The sequence below is a fragment of the Glandiceps talaboti genome, chromosome 21, assembly GCF_964340395.1.
Source record: "Glandiceps talaboti chromosome 21, keGlaTala1.1, whole genome shotgun sequence".
In the NCBI taxonomy this organism is placed as follows: Eukaryota; Metazoa; Hemichordata; class Enteropneusta; family Spengelidae; genus Glandiceps; species Glandiceps talaboti.
In genome coordinates, this window is record NC_135569.1 from 17,467,519 (window position 1) to 17,489,598 (window position 22,080).

Genomic DNA, 22,080 nt, shown 5'->3' on the forward strand with positions numbered 1-22,080 from the left:
GTTGAAAAATAACATTGTGGAAACAAAATCGGATTGCTCACTTTACGATTCTTTAGTAGGGAAAACAGTGGTAATTGGATGGAAATTGAATTGGACAGACTTTATATCTGGCATCTTGAAGTTGGAAAATGCAATCTATGTTTTGTAGATATCTATCGTTTCAAGTAGACTGATTGAGTCTGTGAACAGATTATAACATGTCTGATTTGGTGAATTCACTTGTGGCTGTAACCACAGCGGTAGTTTTGTCATGTTGTAATGCTGTCAGTGACATCAGGCGTTCTTTCACATTACCACAGGGTGGTTTTGTCATGTCGTAATGCTGTCAGCGACATCAGGCATTCTTTCACATAATCACAGCGCTAGTGTTGTCATGTCATAATGCTGACATCGACATCACGCATTCTTTCGCATAACCACAGTGGTAGTTTTGTCATGTTGTAGTACTGTCAGCGACATCAAGCGTTCTTTCGCATAATCACAGCTATATTGTTGTCATGTCGTAATGTTGACACTGATATCAGGCGTTCTTTTGCATAACCACAGCAGTAGTTTAGTTATGCTATTGGATGTCAACATTAGGTGTTCTCTCTCGTAATGTCAGTTGTTAGTGTTGTCATGGACACTATACTGTCAGTGACATCATTTGTTCAGCCAAAATGTGAAAAATGATTTTTCTGCTAAATTAGTTTGCCCCCATAATAAAATGAGTATGTGTATGGTATTGGCTATTCAGGTAGTTTTTATACTTTTGTATATTGTGAGAAGTAATCAGTGACTGACAGAAACAATGATGTAAACAGCTGTTGATTGATTGTTGTACAGGTATATACCAACCTTCAGGAACTAATCAATGTATAACTGATCTTCTATATCATATTAATAGTGCAGAGATTCAAAATCAAGTAAATTTGTTTACAAATGGGAATAGATTTTTCCTAGAAGAAATCGAAAACGTACCTGTCTGCTTGATTTGATACAATATTATCATGTTATCACACCATTCTCTGGTATATTATCATGTTATCACACCATTCTCTGGGATATTATCATGTTATCACATCATTCCCTGGGATATTATCATGTTATCACACCATTCTCTGGGATATTATCATGTTATCACATCATTCCCTGGGATATTATCATATTATCACATCATTCCCTGGGATATTATCATGTTATCATACCATTCTCTGGGATATTATCATGTTATCACATCATTCCCTGGGATATTATCATATTATCACATCATTCCCTGGGATATTATCATGTTATCATACCATTCTCTGGGATATTATCATGTTATCACACCATTCTCTGGGATATTACAAGAAAATTGAATTAAAAAAAGAAGAAGTTTTTTAGTGTGGTTTAATGTTGATATTGTATCATATATTTGAGACATACATTGAATTCAGTAAGTGATGTCTATCCCCTAGCCTCTATTTGCATAATTAATTCAGCCATTAGCAGAAACTGGCAACTTTGATAACTGCAATTTTATTGATGATTTAGTAGAAGAGAAAGGCTTGTGACACTTACTAATCACTGGCTTATGTGCAAAAGAAACATAAAATTCTAAAAATGGGTTAGTAGTGACATGAATTATTGTCTCTTTTGCCCTCATCTTTTTAACTTGCGATTCATTTTACCTCAGTCATTCTGAAGTGATGTGAGAGAAACCTTGTTATCAACTTATAATTGCTGTTGTTTAATAAAATGGAAGAGGTCAAGGGTCGCCATTAATCATCAATGGGATCAGACTCATCATTCATTGTCAGGAATGTGAAAATTTACTGATTTTAGATTTTGACAAGTATGAGTTTGACTTAAATATTGTCAATTTTGTAATCACAGTCTTCTCAGACAGAAAATTCCCTGAATTTATACATAGAGTCAGTAGATGGAACAACAAGTGAAGGTTGTGTGTCTGACGTTGAAGAAGTGTTGAAATTGGGAGGATGTCAGATTTGACTTACAATAAATTAAATGAGTTTTATTTCAGCTGATAACTGCTAAGATCATTTTTATTTCAGCTGACAACTGCTAAGATCGTTGTTTTAGATAGGAGGACTTTACTTTTCAATGGACATATACTGCTCATAAAATGTACTTTTTACACTGAACTGTACATGTGTCTATTCTAGACTGGGTAGTTATGCTTGTATTTCATACTTTTTCTTTCAACAGCTGATTATTACAAGATCAATCATCCCTTTGTATAATCAAGTGAACACAGACATTTTTAGTATAGTACTGAATCTGTAAATGACTATCAAAATGATTGCTGTGTGTTAGATTTAGGTAAATCTCCTCTTGTTTGTACCATCAAAGCAATGATTGCTGTGTGTTAGATTTAGGTAAATCTCCTCGTGTTTGTACCATCAAAGCATCCCATATGATGACAAAGACAAAGATGGACACTTTCATCTGAAATTCTTTCAAAGAATTTCTTTGAAAATGATTATTTTGATGCTGACAGAAAAGACAAAAGACCAGCTCAGATAGCCTCATATCAAATCAAATCTTGAACATTTATTCCTGCCAAAAAAATTTGACATTTTTAAAATTGAGTATAATTTTTGACATACTCACTTTTATTTTAGATTTCAATCATAGAAATAAACTTCATTATTGATTGACATAAAAACTATGATTTCAAATTGATCATATCAATAAAATATTCGGAAAAATAATGAAATCTGAAAATGTTGCCTATGACGTATGTCTAACAGACACACTGTTAAAACCTGCCAGTCACCTGTAGTTGACCAGAAATTCCTAGATGTGCAAAATTGTGTCTTCACCTGATTTGCTGCTCTGCATTATGTCAGCTAATTAAATCAAAAAGTTTTGAGTGAAAAATGTGACCCTAGTAGACATTGAGGTATAAGGTTAACTATGTTAGAAGTGTGAAGATTGCCTTTTCAGATAGCAAGGACCCCCTGATGACTAATATAATAAAAACAGAAGATGGCCTCATTTATTTCGCCACCAAAATCTACTTTCTTGATTAATGGATGACTAGGTTGTTAGTCTTGTTCAATAAGTCCAACCTTTTCTCTTCAAAAATGTCAGGACTCCTTCCCCTCCTTTATCATTTTGCTTGAATTGAGGGTTGCAGATGTCACTATAGCTACCTACAGTGATGCCTTCCCATAATTCATTGCTATGAATGAATTTGTCAGTTGACAGTGAGTTTGACTGAAATCAACATCACCTGTATGTTGCATTATGGGATAGGATGAAATAGACACATTACTGTACTGTTGGTTGCCACCACAAACCAAACTGCTGATTTTTGAGAGTAAGTAGAGAATTCTATATCATAGTATTGTTAAGAATTACATGTCTTTCCCTTTTAGTTTCACATCCATCAACATGCTATCTATTTCTTAATGATTTCTAAAGGCAAACAAGAATATAAATTGGTGTGGCCAATGATGGATGGTGCTGTTTATCAGTAAAAGTACTAAAACTGATATTTCACCTTGAGGAATAGACGTTTTGGCCATCAATATTTCTTATTTTGAAGTTACGAAAATGGACATATAGTTTTGATATATAAATTTTGTGATTGATTGATTGCACTGAACTGAACTGAACTAAGTGACTTTACTTCTAAAGAATGTATAAGATGGACATGTAGTATTGTTATAATTGTCAGATTATTCAAATCATTATAAAATTAAAACAACATAGTTTTCAAATTATTTAAATCATAAAAATAAAACAACTTTGAAAAGTTTTAATATGTATATGTTACACCCAGTCTGTGAAATTGCCCAATTCATGAAATAGGTAGGTAACTTTGCCCAGTTCATGAAGTAGTTAATTGTGTTGCCCAGGTTATGAAGTGGGTATGGTAAGATATGCCCAGTACATGAAATGAGCATCTTGTATAGGAAACATACAAAAAAGAATAAGAATCAAACAACTTTATTATCATGTATTTTACAAACTCATCATTTCACAGTTCTTATTTTATAATAATTCAGTATAGCTTGTGTTTTTAATAGAGTTCAATATTAAAGTTTAAAGTTTATTTATTTTCTAAAGCACCTTTTCTATTTATTAATATTCAAAAGTGCTGTACATAAAATAGATTTAAAAGCATGGTAAAACAATATAATAAAGCTAAGAACAAATTGTTTACAATAATTACAAAAAGGCTAATATGACTCCTTAGTAAAAGACACGTGGTAATAAATTAATACAGTTTATAATATTGTTTAAACAGATGTGTTTTAAGTTCACATTTAAAAAGTTCAATGTCAGTGATCAGCTTTAGTTCTCCAGGAATTGAGTTCCATAGCTTTGGTCCACAAATGGTAAGCGCTCTGTCATTTAGTGTATTATATGATCGAGGTACAACAAGATTTTGACTACAGTTGTTATGTAAATTGTAACGAGAATTGTTGGTACATGTGAACGAATCCTGGATATACAAAGGTGCTTTACCATTAAAAGCCTTTAAAAAACTAGTAAAATTACTTTAAAATCAACTCTTGCCTTGACAGGGAGCCAGTGAAGCTCAATAAGAGATTGTATTATTCCATCATACTTTCTCAAACCTTTTACAACTCGTGCGGCATTATTTTGTACTTGCTGCAATCTGTCAAACAAATACTGTGGCATTCCATACAATATGGAGTTTGCATAATCAAGATGATAACTGACTAGAGAATGGACCAATGTTTCACAAGCTTTCTGATTCAGATATTTATGGATACGACGGAGATTGTATAAGTTATGATTGACTTTCTTACAGAGTTGGTTAACATGACGAACCATCGATAGATTTGAATCTAACCAGCCTCTCAGATTGCGGACATGGTCAACTATTTTGATCTGATTATCTCCGACAGTAATATGCTTACTTGTTACTTTAGCTAATTGTTGTTTTGTCCCTAGTAGCATAACTTCAGTTTTGTTCTCATTTAACTTCAGTCTATATGTTGACATCCAGGCTTGTATGTCCACCAACACACCTCTCTATACACTTTGTAGCATCAGTTTCATCATCTAATCGAGGTTTAAACACTTTCAAAAGTTGTGTATCATCAGCATAGCCATATGATAATCAACATCCCAGTTCAAAACTCTTCCCCCAAAATTTAATTTCGCTCCTTTTAGATCATAATCTATACTCTCATTTGCATAAGGTTGACTATTTCATGAACTGGGCAAAGTTACATGCACATTTCATGAATTGGGCAATTTCACAGATTGGGTGTATTCACACAGAAATGATAAAATAAGTCACCAACTTTTTGAGAATAAAACAATTTGACTCTTTTTTTCTGCATTTTATTCACTTTCATAGAGTCAATTCAGACTTGTACTTACAATTTAATTTTGTTTTGAAATCCTGTCTAAAAGTAGTCATTCAGTAAACAAAAAGAAAAGTGTATTTTTTCACTTTTTTTTATTTCCACAATAATGTGAGAACATCTTCTTTGTTTGGCTTCATTTTGGGATCAAAAACCTTTTGAAAGTAAGTCAGATAATGGTTTGTTGTAACATGGTTTATAAAAGACATGAATGATAGCAATTCTAACGTGGTTTATAAAAGACATGAATGTTAGCAATTTTGAATTTGGTACAGACATGATTACTTGTTTGTCAACAAAATTGTAATACTGTAGGAAGCTGACAGAGTTAGATATGTGTAGGTGATTAATCAGACATGCTTTGGTGAGTATAACACCATTTATCCAAATATGTCGTCAGTTCAGCAAGATTTGCATTCCAAACTTTATTGAACTGTTTTATTTGGATTTATTCTCAAATTAGCATAGATCTATTGAGTTGAGTTTATTTGAAATGTTACTTTGAAATGATAAATAAATTTGAAATTAGAGTTGAGGCTTTTTGAATAGAATTCCTGTAAAGAAAGAAGGATGTCAATGTTCAGACTAACAATACTTTATCAGATAGGATATGTTTTATGAACCAACTTACATCCTATCACTTGGTCTGATTTAATCTAACGTCATGGATGCCCACACCAAATTACAATGTAGCAGCATCACATTTCCCATTCTTAGGAGGAGAGTATTGATCATATCTTTGCTGCTTAAGAGAGCGTGAAAGTAATAAGGAAAATGATTGTCAGGGATGTCAAGTGAAAAGCATAACTGTAATAGAAAACAGATCATGTTTCTAAACCAGATAGATTTTATATAATCAACTCGGCAAAATGAAAACAGTTATTGATTAGATTAATAATAACGCAAATTGCCATTTCTGTTGGATGAACCGTTCACGCGATTGGCAGAAGCTGATATAATGAATATATTTCCCAGACATTCTACATTACAATGTCTGGCCCCTCATTTCAGCTAAGATTCATCACAGTTTAATTTTCATGGTTTACAATTTCTAATCTATGAAGCTCTTTCATGGAAAATAAAAGTTTGATTTTTATGAATCATCACAGAACTAGGGTGTTTTCTATTGTGTAGTAGCATCTCCTATTCATACAGAGATGTGTGAAAGTTTATTTTAGATCCAGTAATGTACAAAAAATCACACAACTTTACAAGAGATGTATTGTAAAGCTGAGACACTCCTGGTGTGTCTCCAAATAAATTCTATCAGATGTTTATTTGCTTTACAACTAGGCTAATTAGATATCATACTCCCCAATGGCTAAACCATGCTCTGATAGATCTATCTTGTATAGAACTGTGAGGCTTGTATTGTGTGGTCTGTTTGTATAACAGACACTGAGATGCAAGCCCTCAGTGTCTTGTGTCCCATAGATTGTGTGTGGACTAGTGTACAAAGTAAACAGAACTAAGAAACCAGCATTCTTCCCTACTTGTACATCAATAGTTCCGTCCTTAGCAACAGGAAGATAAAATGAAATTATTTCATTTACTGTCACCATAGAAATCAAGGTATGATTAAAACCCTTTGACTAATATCCGGTAGTGAATTATGAAATACTGCCATAAATTGTGCCAAAGAAAGAAAAGAGAGTCATAAAAGTAGGCCATGGGAGGTGAAGGTAGTCATAAAAGAAGACATGTAGATAACAAATGTTAGACTTGAGTCAATATTGTCATGTCCTGGCATGTCCTTGTAACTATGATAGAAGCTGTATTTTGACTTGATGAATGACTTGTATAAGATGATAGTAAAAAACGTGACACTCCTTCAGACTGTCACAAAGGCATCCAAACTAGTGAGACAGACCAATATGACCTGTTTTAACATCAAAACAGTTTTAGTCTCAGCTGAAAATTGAGAAAAGAAAGTGTTCCATCTCAACTTTGCATGTGCAAAAATGAGTAGAACACAAGACTTTTTAAGAATGAAATGACACTACATATTCAAGGCTCCAAGCCATTATGTTATTGTTTAATGTGAACTTTATCTAAAAGATCTTATGTGTTGTATTAGGTCAGGTTCTTGAAGTGTCTGTCATATTACTAGGACAGTCTGTTGAACCAAAAAACTGATGAAAGATAAATCTATTGTCACCACAATGAACAATGATACTTGATTTAGTTAGGATGTATTAAAGAGACAGAATTTGGTGTGAAAATCTGACATACATTTTGGATGCAACATTTAAACCCCCCCCCCAAAAAAAACTTTAAGTTTAACCTGAGTGGATTCACTACTGTTGATAAAATCACTGTAATGTCTGCATTTGATGTGTCTGCTATATTATCAAATTTAACTAGTCAATTTTCTCATGACAAACCCTTTCATGACATTCGCCAAATGCTTCAAATTCACTGAGAAAATGATCGTGATTTTCATTATTAAGATTTTGTGAGCTGTAATTTCTGTTTCTAAATTGGAAAATCTGTGAAGAGTGTCTGGTGTAGTTGACTCACTTACTCCTAAATATATTAGAGTAAAATGGGAGTACAAAGGTGACAGTATTAGGATAAATTGATGTATCACCAATAAAAACTTTATTGTAGTGAAGAAAGCATCTCTATACTCATTAAACTCTGTTGGTACATTTTCACTTTACAAGGTGCGGTTGTCATCAAGGGAGAATACGACCGACAGAGTTGTGCTGTGTTGTCATTCGCTGACGACGAGCACACCCTAAGTTATGATTCATTAGTCTTTAGTGGTATTGTCAAATGTCACCTCACAGAAAATTTATTTAAGTGAAATTGAGCAATAAAATGCAAGTGTTCAATCTTCAATTGCAAGTCCCTCGACGCAAGCTTTACTGTATTTACAACAAAATGTAGGTGTCGGCATCATGAAATATTGCCTATCTTAATAGAAAGCGTTATGGTCTTAATTTACTGATGTCAGCGCTTTTTCAATGCTGACAAACAGCGCTCTAAGCATGGTAATTTTATTATCTTTCCATCAATAATTTCTGAAGTAATGACAGTTTTGGTAGGATGAGTTATATGTGTTGTCAGACGCTATGATGACCCAATTTGCCTATTTATGGTTTGCTTGATTGTTCCGTGGTTGAGCCATCCTCCCATCTGACATGACTGCAAGCGAAAGCTGAATCACCTTTTGGTCTCACATTTTTCGCTTCATAAACCATGTTATGACAGGCTTTGTGTATCATAGTATACTTACATTGTAACAGAAGTATGGGATCAATTTTCCGTTTCATACTTGGAGGGTATTTTGAATCAGTATTATTACATGTATTAATATTACCTGTGACTGCCGCTGGGCAAGATCGCAGTGATTTCGACACACTCATACTTTATTGTCTGCTATGATATTAAAACGATACATCTACTTATTACTCCACATGCAAATCATTGCTTTTTTCTCCCAACAGCTCATCATCATCAATATCATAGAACTTCTATGTCAGAACATTAATTGCTATTCTGTTAATCAAACTCCTTCCCCACTCTGATGCTGTTCTGTCACAACTAATCCCTCCCTCCCTGAAAAAATTATTTGGTATTCCTCTTGATCCAATTCAGTCATTTTTCATTTCCATTACAATTTGAGAAGTAGATGTTTTGTGGTTGCTATGGTGAACCAGCATCATATTAATGACTTGATGAGTGCCTTAAAAATCAAATAAAAAGAAAACCAATTTTGGTTAATTTTCATTCATTCTGCTCATTTGTATATACTTCAGTGCACACTTTGTGAAGTATCGCAAAACGGAAAATTTTCACTTGTGCTAACTGCCAGTGTGGTGCAATTATCAAACAACAAGTATGAAAAGTATGTCATTTAACATCCATCAGTCAGTTTAAAAAAATGGATTCAATCAGTCGAATGAAATAACTGCTAACTTCTAAGTTCTTCATATATTACTAGAGATATGGACAAATCTGAAATCACTTTAGTATGAGCAATTTTGAGACATCACTTAGTTTTGTTCACCACTAGATAATTTCCTGCTAGAATTGGAATATCAAGATTTGGCCCATTTCCTCATTTTGTATTATAACTTTCTAACCAATTTGTTCATTTAGTCTTTTCTTCTCATTTACATGTTGCTTCTATTCATTAATAAAGTATGATTTTAGTTGAAAGCACTGATTTAGTGGACATTGATGACTTTGTGAAATAATTCCAACAGTTTGTTTTGTGGAGTAATCCTACTTTCTGAAACTTAGTCCTTTGGGGGACCACACATTTTCACAAATGTGGCTTCCCAATATGTCTTTGGTTGAATCTGATTCTTGGATTCACAATCCAAGACTGGCCTCTAGAGGGCACACTCGCATATGGCGGTATCAGGTAACCAGTTTGATTGACAAGATGAGGTGACTTCACAATTCCAAAAGAAAACATTAGCCATTGGTGTAACTTAAATAAGCTTTGAAAGGTTTGTTTGTTCTTTGTTGTGAGAAGATGAGTCTGTTTGTCCATTTAAACCAAAGATCACCTCTATCTAAGCTCCTTGTTGTTGTCTAAATAAAGCTAACTGGCTTCCTTTGTCTTAATGTTATTCATACTGACAAGACCACCCTGTACAAGTCAACATGTCCACTTTTCCCCCTAAAATTCAGGACAGTAACATTACAGATAATGTTTGTAATAGTTTCTACATCATATATCTGTAAAGGTTCACAGACTTGGCTGTCTATCTTGGCAATGTTGTTTGAGCCAGAATGCCAAACCAGATAATCAAGTCTGTGAACTATTATATGTAACCATAGACCCTGTTGGTGTAGGGTCTATGATGTAACTGTGCTTTTTAGAGTTCACTCTGTGCAAGTAAAGTTGTTCAATTTCTTTGAAAGTTTAGAAAAGTCATAGAAATCTGAAATGTAACTTTTGTAATAGTTTGTACATCATATAAATAACTTGACTGAGATTCAAGTATTTTGCTAGTGAGGTTGGAAATTTATCTTGTTTTGCATCTATCTCTGACTTCTTGAAAACAACTAAAGGTATCAAACAGTATCTTAAAAATTCTACATATTTAGATAGTCACCTTTGATGAAGTCTTGAAAATCATATAAATTTAGAAATGTTGTTTTGAGTGGTTGATGTTAGGGTTATCTGACTATAAGGTATTCAAAGGGTTTCTGTGTGGTGGGAATTGAGCCTTCAATTTAGTGTCGGCCTTTTGTCTGTGTTGTGTTGTGAAAATACTACTTGAATAGGTAGATTCATGTTAAACAGATACCTGTAGGCCAGTGAGGATTTAACCATAGAGACATGTCTAACATCCTAAGCATTTGTGTGTTCTATTCACTTCTTATTAATCTTTTGAAATCTATTGTCATTCTCCTAAAGAGCCCTTTTTGTTGGTTGGGCTGACAAAATTGTTCTTACTTGTAACCATTTTGGATAGGGAATATTGTAGATGACCTTGTCAGGTCACTTTGCTACAATTTAACATGTAGCTGGTGTAAATTTGTGTCATTTTCAAAACATTCAATTTGGAACAGGCCAAAGTGAATAGAAGTGTGTAAATATTGACTTAGAAGTACATGTTGTACATTGTTGACAATTTTGTACCACAGTTCTTTTGTTGCTTCGTCTGTGGATGCACTCAGCTATTTTCAAAGGGTGGAGATGCAGCCAGAGATTGCAGACAAAAGGATGTTTACACAGAATAAATAGGATAGTCATAGATTTTACCCTAATGATGTCATGTGTTGACAAATAAACAAATGAAGGCAAACATGAAGGGGTCTCTTTTCTTCTGTTGTTCAACTGAAACGAGTTGGTATCCATTTCCTGAGGCATGTGTTGTTCATTTCTCATATGGTTCACCTTGTGTCAGTCACGTATTTGCCTTTATTCTGTCCATCAGCTATTTTCATTACGATTGGGAGAGTTCTCAAAGTAAGTTCTGATTCTGCTGCTCAGCTAGCTTGTCATGTCTACAAGAGAAGATTAACTGCCGATGGTGTTCCCATCACCTGTTTTCGTGAAAGGTCACTATCTCCCCTTTAGCTTTCAAAACTTTGTTCTTCACTTCAGTTTTTTATCTTTTAGGGAGACATCACAATTTGAAACCAGTGATTCCAATGTGACCATGTAGGTTTTTCTGTTAGAAAACTACTGTGTTAGGCTGTTCAAGTTAGTATGTAACATGATGTACTTCAAGTTTGTTAGTCTATACATGTCTAATGTTTTTTTATCTGATTTTGTTACTTCCATTTCTCAGGGAGACATTATGTGTCTACACCAATGACCTGAACATGCACATGCAGGTCTCCTTGTGAAAAACTACTGTTCAAAGTTGTCAAAGCTAACATAGATCAAATTTGTTTGTCTGTACATCTCTAGTGACTTGTTATCTGTCATCTTTGACTTTCTAGATTGTAGACGAGTTTGGTAAAGTCAAGTGTTGGGTTGATGCCAGTGAACCTGGTACTGGTAATTGGATGAAGTACGTACGAAGTGCACCAGTTCTAGATGAGCAAAATATGATTGCAGTACAGATTAATGAACAGGTAAGATTTAATGTTGAATTTTGAAATACATTTTGTGTTATGGACTACTGCAAATTTGGTAGTCTAGATACAATGTTTAGTAGTCTATGTGTCCTGGACTACTACTAATTTGGTAGTCTAGATACAATGTTTAGTAGTCTATGTGTCCTCGACTACTGCTAATTTGGTAGTCTAGATACAGTGTTTAGTAGTCTATGTGTCCTGGACTACTGCTAATTTGGTAGTCTAGATACAAATTACAATGTTCTGGACTACTGCTAATTCTACCTCATAATGATGTCATCAGGGACTACAAAGTATTCGAAATTTATCTGGAAGGAACAGTTATATCAATTTACCTGCCTTCCAAATGGCTTGGCCTGTGCACCTAGAATATTTACCAAGCTACTGAAACCAGTGTATTCCCATTTAAGATATACTGGGTATTTATCAGCGCCATATATTGATGACTCGTACTTACAGGGAGATACCCTTGATGAATGTTATAATAATGTTGAATATACATATCAACTGTTGTCTAAGTTGGGTTTTACTCCAAATGATGAGAAATCGGTCATGATACCTACACAAAGACTGGTATTTTTGGGGTTTCTGCTAGATTCACATTTAATGGAAATTTACCTAACAGGATGTATGCATTCCTTATAGATTGTGTCAATGGTGGGAGTGAGGGTGTATGCACTCCTTATAGATTGTGTCAGTGGTGGGGATGAGGGTGTATGCATTCCTTATAGATTGTGTCAGTGGTGGGGGTGAGGGTATATGCATTCCTTATAGATTGTGTCAATGGTGGGGGTGAGGGTGTATGCACTCCTTATAGATTGTGTCAATGGTGGGGGTGAGGGTATATGCATTCCTTATATTGTGTCAATGGTGGGGATGAGGGTGTATGCACTCCTTATAGATTGTGTCAATGGTGGGGGTGAGGGTATATGCATTCCTTATAGATTGTGTCAATGGTGGGGGTGAGGGTGTATGCACTCCTTATAGATTGTGTCAATGGTGGGGGTGAGGGTATATGCATTCCTTATATTGTGTCAATGGTGGGGGTGAGGGTGTATGCATTCCTTATAGATTGTGTCAATGGTGGGGGTGAGGGTGTATGCATTCCTTATAGATTGTGTCAATGGTGGGGGTGAGGGTGTATGCATTCCTTATAGATTGTGTCAATGGTGGGGATGAGGGTGTATGCATTCCTTATAGATTGTGTCAATGGTGGGGATGAGGGTGTATGCATTCCTTATAGATTGTGTCAATGGTGGGGGTGAGGGTGTATGCATTCCTTATAGATTGTGTCAATGGTGGGGGTGAGGGTGTATGCACTCCTTATAGATTGTGTCAATGGTGGGGATGAGGGTGTATGCATTCCTTATAGATTGTGTCAATGGTGGGGGTGAGGGTGTATGCATTCCTTATAGATTGTGTCAATGGTGGGGGTGACGGTGTATGCATTCCTTATAGATTGTGTTGTGGTGGGAGTGAGGGTGTATGCACTCCTTATAGATTGTGTCAATGGTGGGGGTGACGGTGTATGTATTCCTTATAGATTGTGTCAATGGTGGGGGTGACGGTGTATGCATTCCTTATAGATTGTGTTGTGGTGGGGGTGAGGGTGTATGCATTCCTTATAGATTGTGTCATGGTAGGGGTGAGGGTGTATGCACTCCTTATAGATTGTGTTGTGGTGGGAGTGAGGGTGTATGCACTCCTTATAGATTGTGTCAATGGTGGGGGTGACGGTGTATGCATTCCTTATAGATTGTGTCAATGGTGGGGGTGACGGTGTATGCATTCCTTATAGATTGTGTCAATGGTGGGGGTGACGGTGTATGCATTCCTTATAGATTGTGTCAATGGTGGGGGTGACGGTGTATGCATTCCTTATAGATTGTGTTGTGGTGGGAGTGAGGGTGTATGCACTCCTTATAGATTGTGTCAATGGTGGGGGTGAGGGTATATGCATTCCTTATAGATTGTGTCAATGGTGGGGGTGACGTTGTATGCATTCCTTATAGATTGTGTTGTGGTGGGGGTGAGGGTGTATGCATTCCTTATAGATTGTGTCATGGTAGGGGTGAGGGTGTATGCACTCCTTATAGATTGTGTCAGTGGTGGGGGTGAGGGTGTATGCACTCTTTATAGATTGTGTCAATGGTGGGGGTGAGGGTGTATGCACTCCTTATAGATTGTGTTTTGGTGGGGGTGAGGATGTATGCACTCCTTATAGATTGTGTCAATGGTGGGAGTGAGGGTGTATGCACTCCTTATAGATTGTGTTTTGGTGAGGATGAGGGTGTATGCATTCCTTATAGATTGTGTCAATGGTGGGGGTGAGGGTGTATGCACTCCTTATAGATTGTGTTGTGGTGGGGGTGAGGGTGTATGCACTCCTTATAGATTGTGTCATGGTGGGGATGAGGGTGTATGCACTCTTTATAGATTGTGTCAATGGTGGGGGTGAGGGTGTATGCACTCCTTATAGATTGTGTCGTGGTGGGGGTGAGGGTGTATGCACTCCTTATAGATTGTGTCAATGGTGGGGGTGAGGGTGTATGCACTCCTTATAGTGTCGTGGTGGGGGTGAGGGTGTATGCACTCCTTATAGATTGTGTCGTGGTGGGGATGAGGGTGTATGCACTCCTTATAGATTGTGTCAATGGTGGGGGTGAGGGTGTATGCACTCCTTGTCGTGGTGGGGGTGAGGATGTATGCACTCCTTATAGATTGTGTCAATGGTGGGAGTGAGGGTGTATGCACTCCTTATAGATTGTGTTTTGGTGGGGATGAGGGTGTATGCATTCCTTATAGATTGTGTCAATGGTGGGGGTGAGGGTGTATGCACTCCTTATAGATTGTGTTGTGGTGGGGGTGAGGGTATATGCACTCCTTATAGATTGTGTTTTGGTGGGGATGAGGGTGTATGCACTCCTTATAGATTGTGTCGTGGTGGGGGTGAGGGTGTATGCACTCCTTATAAATTGTGTCAATGGTGGGGGTGAGGGTATATGCACTCCTTATAGATTGTGTCAATGGTGGGGGTGAGGGTGTATGCACTCCTTATAGACTGGTTGTGGTGAGGGTGAGGATGTATGCACTCCTTATAGATTGTGTCAATGGTGGGGGTGAGGGTGTATGCACTCCTTATAAATTGTGTTGTGGTGGGGGTGAGGGTATATGCACTCCTTATAGATATGTGTCATTGGTACTGTAATGATGTGTGAAGTAAACACTTGTATTTGGTCTTCCACACAGGTACACTATAAAGTTATTAAATCCATTGAACCAATGGAGGAATTGATGGTAATAAAGGATGCTGCTTTTCCTGACCAAGAAGGCATGCCATTACAAATGATTGGTAAGAACACAGTCATGATTGTATGTCACTTTAATATGTGATTGTCATTGAAATATAAGTTGAATTTCTCATTAATTGTTGAGTAGAATTCCTTGCCATTGACTCACATTGTGTTATTGGAGTTAGCAGATATGTTAGATATGTAATACCGAGACATCAGTACTTATGAAGGTAATATTCACGCCAGAATCATTTAATAATAATTAAATAAATATTATATAATAATCATAATTTTAATAGTAATCGCTTTTATTTGAAAATTAACCACCCTACCTGGGGTAGTTCGTTATGCTGAGTTCAAAAAAGGGGGTCATTTTATGATCATATGTTGCCATTGTAACCAAAATCACCATAATATGTTAATCATTTTTCTAAAATTTGACATAAAACATTTAAAAAATCAAATATAGTGAAAAAATGTCCTTCTTTTTGGCACGTATGAGTTAGTGCTACCTGGTGTAACATAAATTGTATAAACTTGGATAGCTGTTTCCATGGAAATGTGTGGTAGATGCAAAAATTATGTTTTCGTTATATACACATACATCTCACAAATAAGTCCATTGCAACCTCTATCCTACCAGGTCCCTAATTACACAGCTGGGTTAACTAAGGCACAGATGTGGTTCAATTCTTGCCCAACGACTTAGTTGTATAGAGTTTTCCCATTACAGTTTGGTGTATTCAAATCTATACTGGTGTCATCATATTTGAGTTTTTCTTTTTTATACCAGAGTTCCCAAATCCTAGCAATAAACACTATAACTGCATGGTGATTATACTTTTCTAACGATCATGCAATAGGAATCAATCAAATCAAATCAAATCTAATCTAATCTAATCTAATTAAATCAACCAGGCAGTCAGTTTGTGAATTAATTTATATCTAGAATGATGTAAAAGTTTAGAGATGTTGTAGAGTATAAGACTCCAGAGAGAAGCTTTAGAACTACATGTCTCCTACTATAAATGCCTTGAGAAATGATAAATAAATGTATTTTTTGTTTTCTTAAATTTTCCCCACAGAGGAAAAACAGTTTTCGTGCGGAGAATGTGACGAACTATTCCGATCCAAAGTGGCTCTGAGAAGACATCAGAAATATGCATGTAATAACAGCAATGCTATATTTAGTACTATTAATGATGACTTCAAGCAAGGTGAGAATATACACCCCTCTGTTATAACGGAATATCCATGACTATTTTGCAAGTTAATAGTATGGTGTATAGTATAATTATATTTGTACTTATTGAAAACTACAGATATTTGATAAAAGTTATTATAATGTAATTTATATATCTAAATATTGGCTAAGGTTACTTCAACATTTAAAGGCCCATAAATCACTACAAAGTCCTATTATCAGTGGAGCCGTAAGGATGAAATAGAATCATTCTTTTGTTCAGGACAAACTTTTCTATATTTCTGCTAGAATGCAAATTTTAATTGGAACTGTGCCTTTAAAATAAGGTATATTTTGTTTGTTTGATTAACAGCAAAAGAAGCAGAAGTGGCCAGATTTACTGAAAATCCTGAAACATCTGATGAAGACGACTTATCAGATGACAGAGAATATAAATGTGACACTTGCCCAAAGTCCTTCAATTGGAAATCCAATTTGACACGTCACCAAGTCACTCATGATGCTGAAAAACGCTTCAATTGTGAAAACTGTGACAAAGTATTCACTGATCCAAGTAACCTTCAGCGTCATATTCGTACACAGCATGTCGGTGCCCGATGTCACGCATGTCCAGAATGTGGGAAAACGTTTGCTACATCAAGCGGTCTAAAACAGCATACACATATTCATAGTAGTGTCAAGCCATTCACATGTGAAGTTTGCTACAAGTCATACACTCAGTTCTCAAATCTGTGTCGTCATAAACGGATGCATGCTGACTGTCGTACACAGATCAAATGCTCTGGCTGTAATCAGGTATTTTCAACCGTCACCTCTTTGAACAAGCATCGCCGATTCTGCCATGGTCATCAATTCCTGAATGGTCAGCTAGGTGTTGCCATTCCTCTACAACCACACATACGTCCAAATCGTCTCATGCCAGGGATCGAAAAAGGCATTCCAAGCCCTGTTTCACCACTTGCAGCAACAATACGAGGTTCTCCAGCCCACTTCAGCCAACTGATGAGAATGATGCCAGCTCATCAACAAGCCTTGCTACAGAGTCAAATGATGCGTGCTCATAAAGTATCGTTTCATAACAGCCCAGACCCAAACACTGATGATGACTCTGCCCTTCATAGTCCCGGCAGTGATTCAATCTCCATCAATTCAGACAAACAAAGTGCTGATGAATGGTTAAAACATTACACTGGCCTCAAAATGTCAAATGTAAAAAAATGCCACACTGCCAACCAGGAAGGAGCTGAAGAAGACGAGAAAGGTCAGGAGTTAAAGGTTAAAGAAGAGGTCAAAGTTGAAGTCAAAGAGGAAGCCAAAAGTGGTGAGCTGAGTGATGATTCTGAAGGCAGTGATTTATCAAATGTTAGCACTCCACATGGAAGTGAGCTGGAAAGTACATCTGGAAGTGACATAGAGAGTGAGAGTGATGCAGAGAACAAAGGGGTACACCACAAGTCATCAAAACATGGCAGTCCAGCAAAGAGTGATGGTGAAACAGAAAAATCAGAAAAGAAAGAAGACAAGAAACCAGAAGCAAATGGTTGTCTTCCATCTCCCAAAGTAACCGATAACAGTATCAAAGCAATGGCATCAATTGCAGAAAAATACTTTGGACCAGCCATGTCTATTACCACCAGTGCCATTTTACCAACTGATACATGTACATTTCCAGGACTCTATTATCCCGCACCATTCCCTATCAAAGTTGAAAAACCATACCGGATATCAGATTACCACAGACATCTTAACCACTTTGGAGAGAAACAAGAACTACCATTTGATCTGTCAAGAAAGTCCATATCACCACGACAAGGCAGTGGTGGTAACGTTCCTGGAGAAGAACCATTGGATTTGAGCGTACCTACTAAGAAAAAAGAACCAACTGAAAAAACATCACCAAAGAAAACACACATATATGGCCAGGTACCAAAAATGCCACCTTTGACATCACCTCCAGACCGCTTTCTTGGCTTTGCGTATCCTCGACCACTACCTGTTCACATGGATCCAATCTATCGTGTTGAGAAACGAAAACATCCCCACGAGTTCCCTGTCAGTCCATCCAAGTACATGCGTATGGATTATCCATACCTCCCTCCACCACCACCACAGTTTGCACCAATGCGTAAATTTGAACACTATCGTGGACTAGCAGAGATGGCACCGGGCTTGATGAAGTTTGGCAGTCCACCATCTCAGAATATGAAGAATCTTATGTTTGAACACACTATTGATAGATCAAAGGGCAAAGATCGTTACACCTGCAAGTTCTGTGGCAAAATCTTTCCTAGGTCTGCCAACTTGACACGCCATCTGAGAACTCATACAGGGGAACAGCCATACAGCTGCAAATATTGTGACCGGTCCTTCAGTATTTCATCGAATCTTCAACGCCATGTCCGTAACATCCACAACAAAGAGAAGCCTTTCAAATGTCCCATGTGTGATCGCTGCTTTGGTCAACAAACAAATCTCGACCGTCATCTGAAGAAGCATGAAAATGAAAAGCAAGATCTACTCGCTGCACAAGATCTTAACAACAAAGATGAATCATATTTTGAACAAATCCATAACTTCATTGGAGAAGTCAACAAAGCTGAAGCCAGAAACCAAGAAAATGCTGAAAACTTTGATGCCAACTTCTCTATTACGGATCAAATTGGCAAGTGCCAAAGAAAAGACAAAGATGTCGATGATCATGATGATGATGAAGAAGAGGAAGGATATGTCAGTGCGCGGAAATCAGATGAAAATGGTATCTCCATAGCAACCAAAGATGGAGATTCTGAGATGGAAGATTGCATGCTGTCTCCTAAGAAAGCCTTCAAGGAAGATGTAGTGAAAGAGTTGGTCAAGATGAAGAAAATGAATGGCTATGCAGATAGAAGTGATAGTGACGTTGATGGAAAGTGCAACGATGGTGATGATGAAGAAGAGGAGGATGACGAAGATGATGATGATAATGATGAAACTGTCCTGTCACCTAGCAACCGCAAAATGACAAATGGAGAAACAAACTCAGCATTTGCAGAACAGAATTCAGGTAAAGAATCAGAAGGCAGTCCAGGATTGTTGAGAGCACCAAACAGTATGCAAGATGTAGATATACATCCACAAGATTTTTACAGCAGCTCAGTTGCCATGGGCTATGACGACAGTGAAGCATACAAACTCAATATCAAACGACGCTCCAAGTTACAAGCATATTCACTCATGATGTCGTTATCTGATGATGAAGAGATGGCTGCCAGGAAGAACAACAAGCGGCACTAAATCCAACTCTGTAATTCTTATAATGTAAGAAAGCTTATCTTATAATGTAGGAAATCTGGGGAAAAATGTAGGAAATTACCATGTGTCTGTTTTTCTGTACCCAGAGCTTTAGCCACAAAGATTTTTTCATTTCAGTACTTAGAAAGATGATATTGTAAAGTGTTGGAAATAGAATTTCTAAGCTTCATTAGCCAAAGAGGTCGACTTCAGTTCATACACAAAAATATAAATCTGTTGATGTTGATTTTAAAAAAAGAAGAAGAAAAACTTGATATTTGAGATTGAGAATCCTGAGAAATCAATTGAATGGTTAGAGTGCATGAAATATGTAGAAGTGATGACTGCATGAATTAGTGTACTAATTAGCATAATGTGAGGGTATCTATGCAGACATGAGAAATCAATTGAATGGTTAGAGTGCATGAAATGTGTAGAAGTGATGACTGCATGAATTAGTGTACTAATTAGCATAATGTGAGGGTATCTATGCAGACATAAAGAAAGATGTACTCTCAGACTCTATTTTGGTGACCTGTTGCTGTTTATAAATCTGCATAGTGTAATGTAAATAGTAGAACATAGAATTACACAAGTATTCCTGTTGGTGTGTGTATACTTTGAAATCAAATTTGACTTTTAAGATTTCTAAGGGGAACACATTTGGTTGAGGTACACATTTTAAAAGAACACTTGGTCCTTTAAGTGTTATATATGTAATAGACAATGCTTGAAAACAAAATGTCATAACACTGTTACTCTCCTGGACCATCACAATGTCATAACATGATGTGTTACTCTCCATCACAATGTCATAACATGATGTGTTACTCTCCATCAGAATATGGAGCATGGCTATGTTTTACAGCACCCATTGTATGACAATATTAAACCAATTTACTTGTTACCACACAGATGAGGCTAAAAGTCTATTTCTGGAAATTAACTATCTAATGTAGAATTGTAATACTAAATTATCAATTTTAAGATCAACTTTATAACTCCTGATTTTCAAGACAAATGACACCTGGAAGGACAGTATACTTCTATGAATTTGAGTAACTCTTAAATGATGACAATTGTGTTCTCATTTCACATTCAGACAGGTATGTGTAGATTTCATCAACAAACACTCCAGTCAGTTCTGTTGAGACAGCAAACTATGAAATGAACACGATACTAACAATTCTATGATGTGGTAAAAAATGAACCACAGTGGAACTGACTTTGCAAAATTGAGACTTAGTACTTGCAATGTGTGATAGTTCCTTGCAATGCATGACAGTTCTTGCAGTGCGTTAGTTCTTGCAGTGCGTGATAGTTCTTGCTGTGCGTGACAGTTCCTTCAGTGTTTGTTATAAATGGGTGCAGCAGATAGGTTTATAAGTTGATTTAGTAGTCAAACCATTGATATATATCCTAGTTTGAAATTCAGATACTTTATATTACTTATACAAACTATGTTTAATAGATAAACTTGTGATACTAAAAGGCTGAAAAGAGGACCACACAGTGTTTAGTTTATAGGTGTCAACATTATCTTCCAACTTATTTATTCAAGTCAATCTCAAAGGTTGTATACAATAGTTATTACTAGTAATTTCAAAGTACATGGTTTATCTCTTGAACTTCTACCATGAACTCTCTCAAAATTACAAATAATTCATGAATTCCAGTCAATTACAAATAATTCATGTCAAATCCAGTCAATTTGTTCTTCAGATTTTGACAAACAAGAAAATATAAGTCATTCTGGCTAAAGTGATCAAAACTGTGAAAGTATGGAAATTTTCATGTTGACAATTTTGACGGGAAACTTGTGTGTTAAACGGAACAAAGTTTTTATAGTGTGTGTATGTATAGGTACACTTTATATATGTGTTTAGTCTACATAAGAGTGCTGAAAATAATGTATTTTAAAAACTTCATCAACAATTGATGAAATGTATAGAGAAAAACTTTTGTAACAGGAAGGAAGTATTCCTGAAATGAAACTACATGTATGTGTTTTGTAGTTTTAGACAGTCTCAATGTTCAGTGGAATCTATTTCTGTGTTACACTTTAAAAGTCAAACATAAAATTTTAAGGGAAGTGACAATTGTTGAAGTCTCTTCCATGCATTCCTTGTTCCTGAATTAAGAATGTCATTTTTAAGTAAACAAATTTTGAATTGAATTTTTGTGAACAAACCAAAGAATTCTTCTGTGAACACATTATTCCAGAGGTATCTATTTCAGTATTTTGTCTTGGAAGTTTCAACAAAGTTTAAAATTATAAAAGAAATCAAAAAGATTGGCACAAGACAACTCTAAGTTAGCTTTATATTGGTTTTGTGGAATATTGATATTGTACATAATTGGATAAAATGCAAAGTATTCCAATCATTCTCTTGCTATGCTAATTTGATTGATATGCAAATTTTTGATG

At 36.1% G+C, this 22,080-nt stretch overlaps 1 protein-coding gene across 1 annotated transcript in view; it reads left to right on the forward strand.

Annotated features, from left to right (window-relative positions):
• LOC144451314 (histone-lysine N-methyltransferase MECOM-like) overlaps nucleotides 1-21,826 on the forward strand; it is a 180,856-nt gene extending 159,030 nt beyond the window's left edge. The window contains 5 exon segments of the mRNA XM_078142118.1: nucleotides 11,748-11,882; nucleotides 15,135-15,237; nucleotides 16,264-16,415; nucleotides 16,735-16,794; nucleotides 16,797-21,826. Coding sequence (XP_077998244.1) covers nucleotides 11,748-11,882; nucleotides 15,135-15,237; nucleotides 16,264-16,415; nucleotides 16,735-16,794; nucleotides 16,797-19,655 — 3,309 coding nt within the window. The 3' untranslated portion in view covers nucleotides 19,656-21,826.
• The last annotated feature ends 254 nt before the right edge of the window (nucleotides 21,827-22,080 follow it).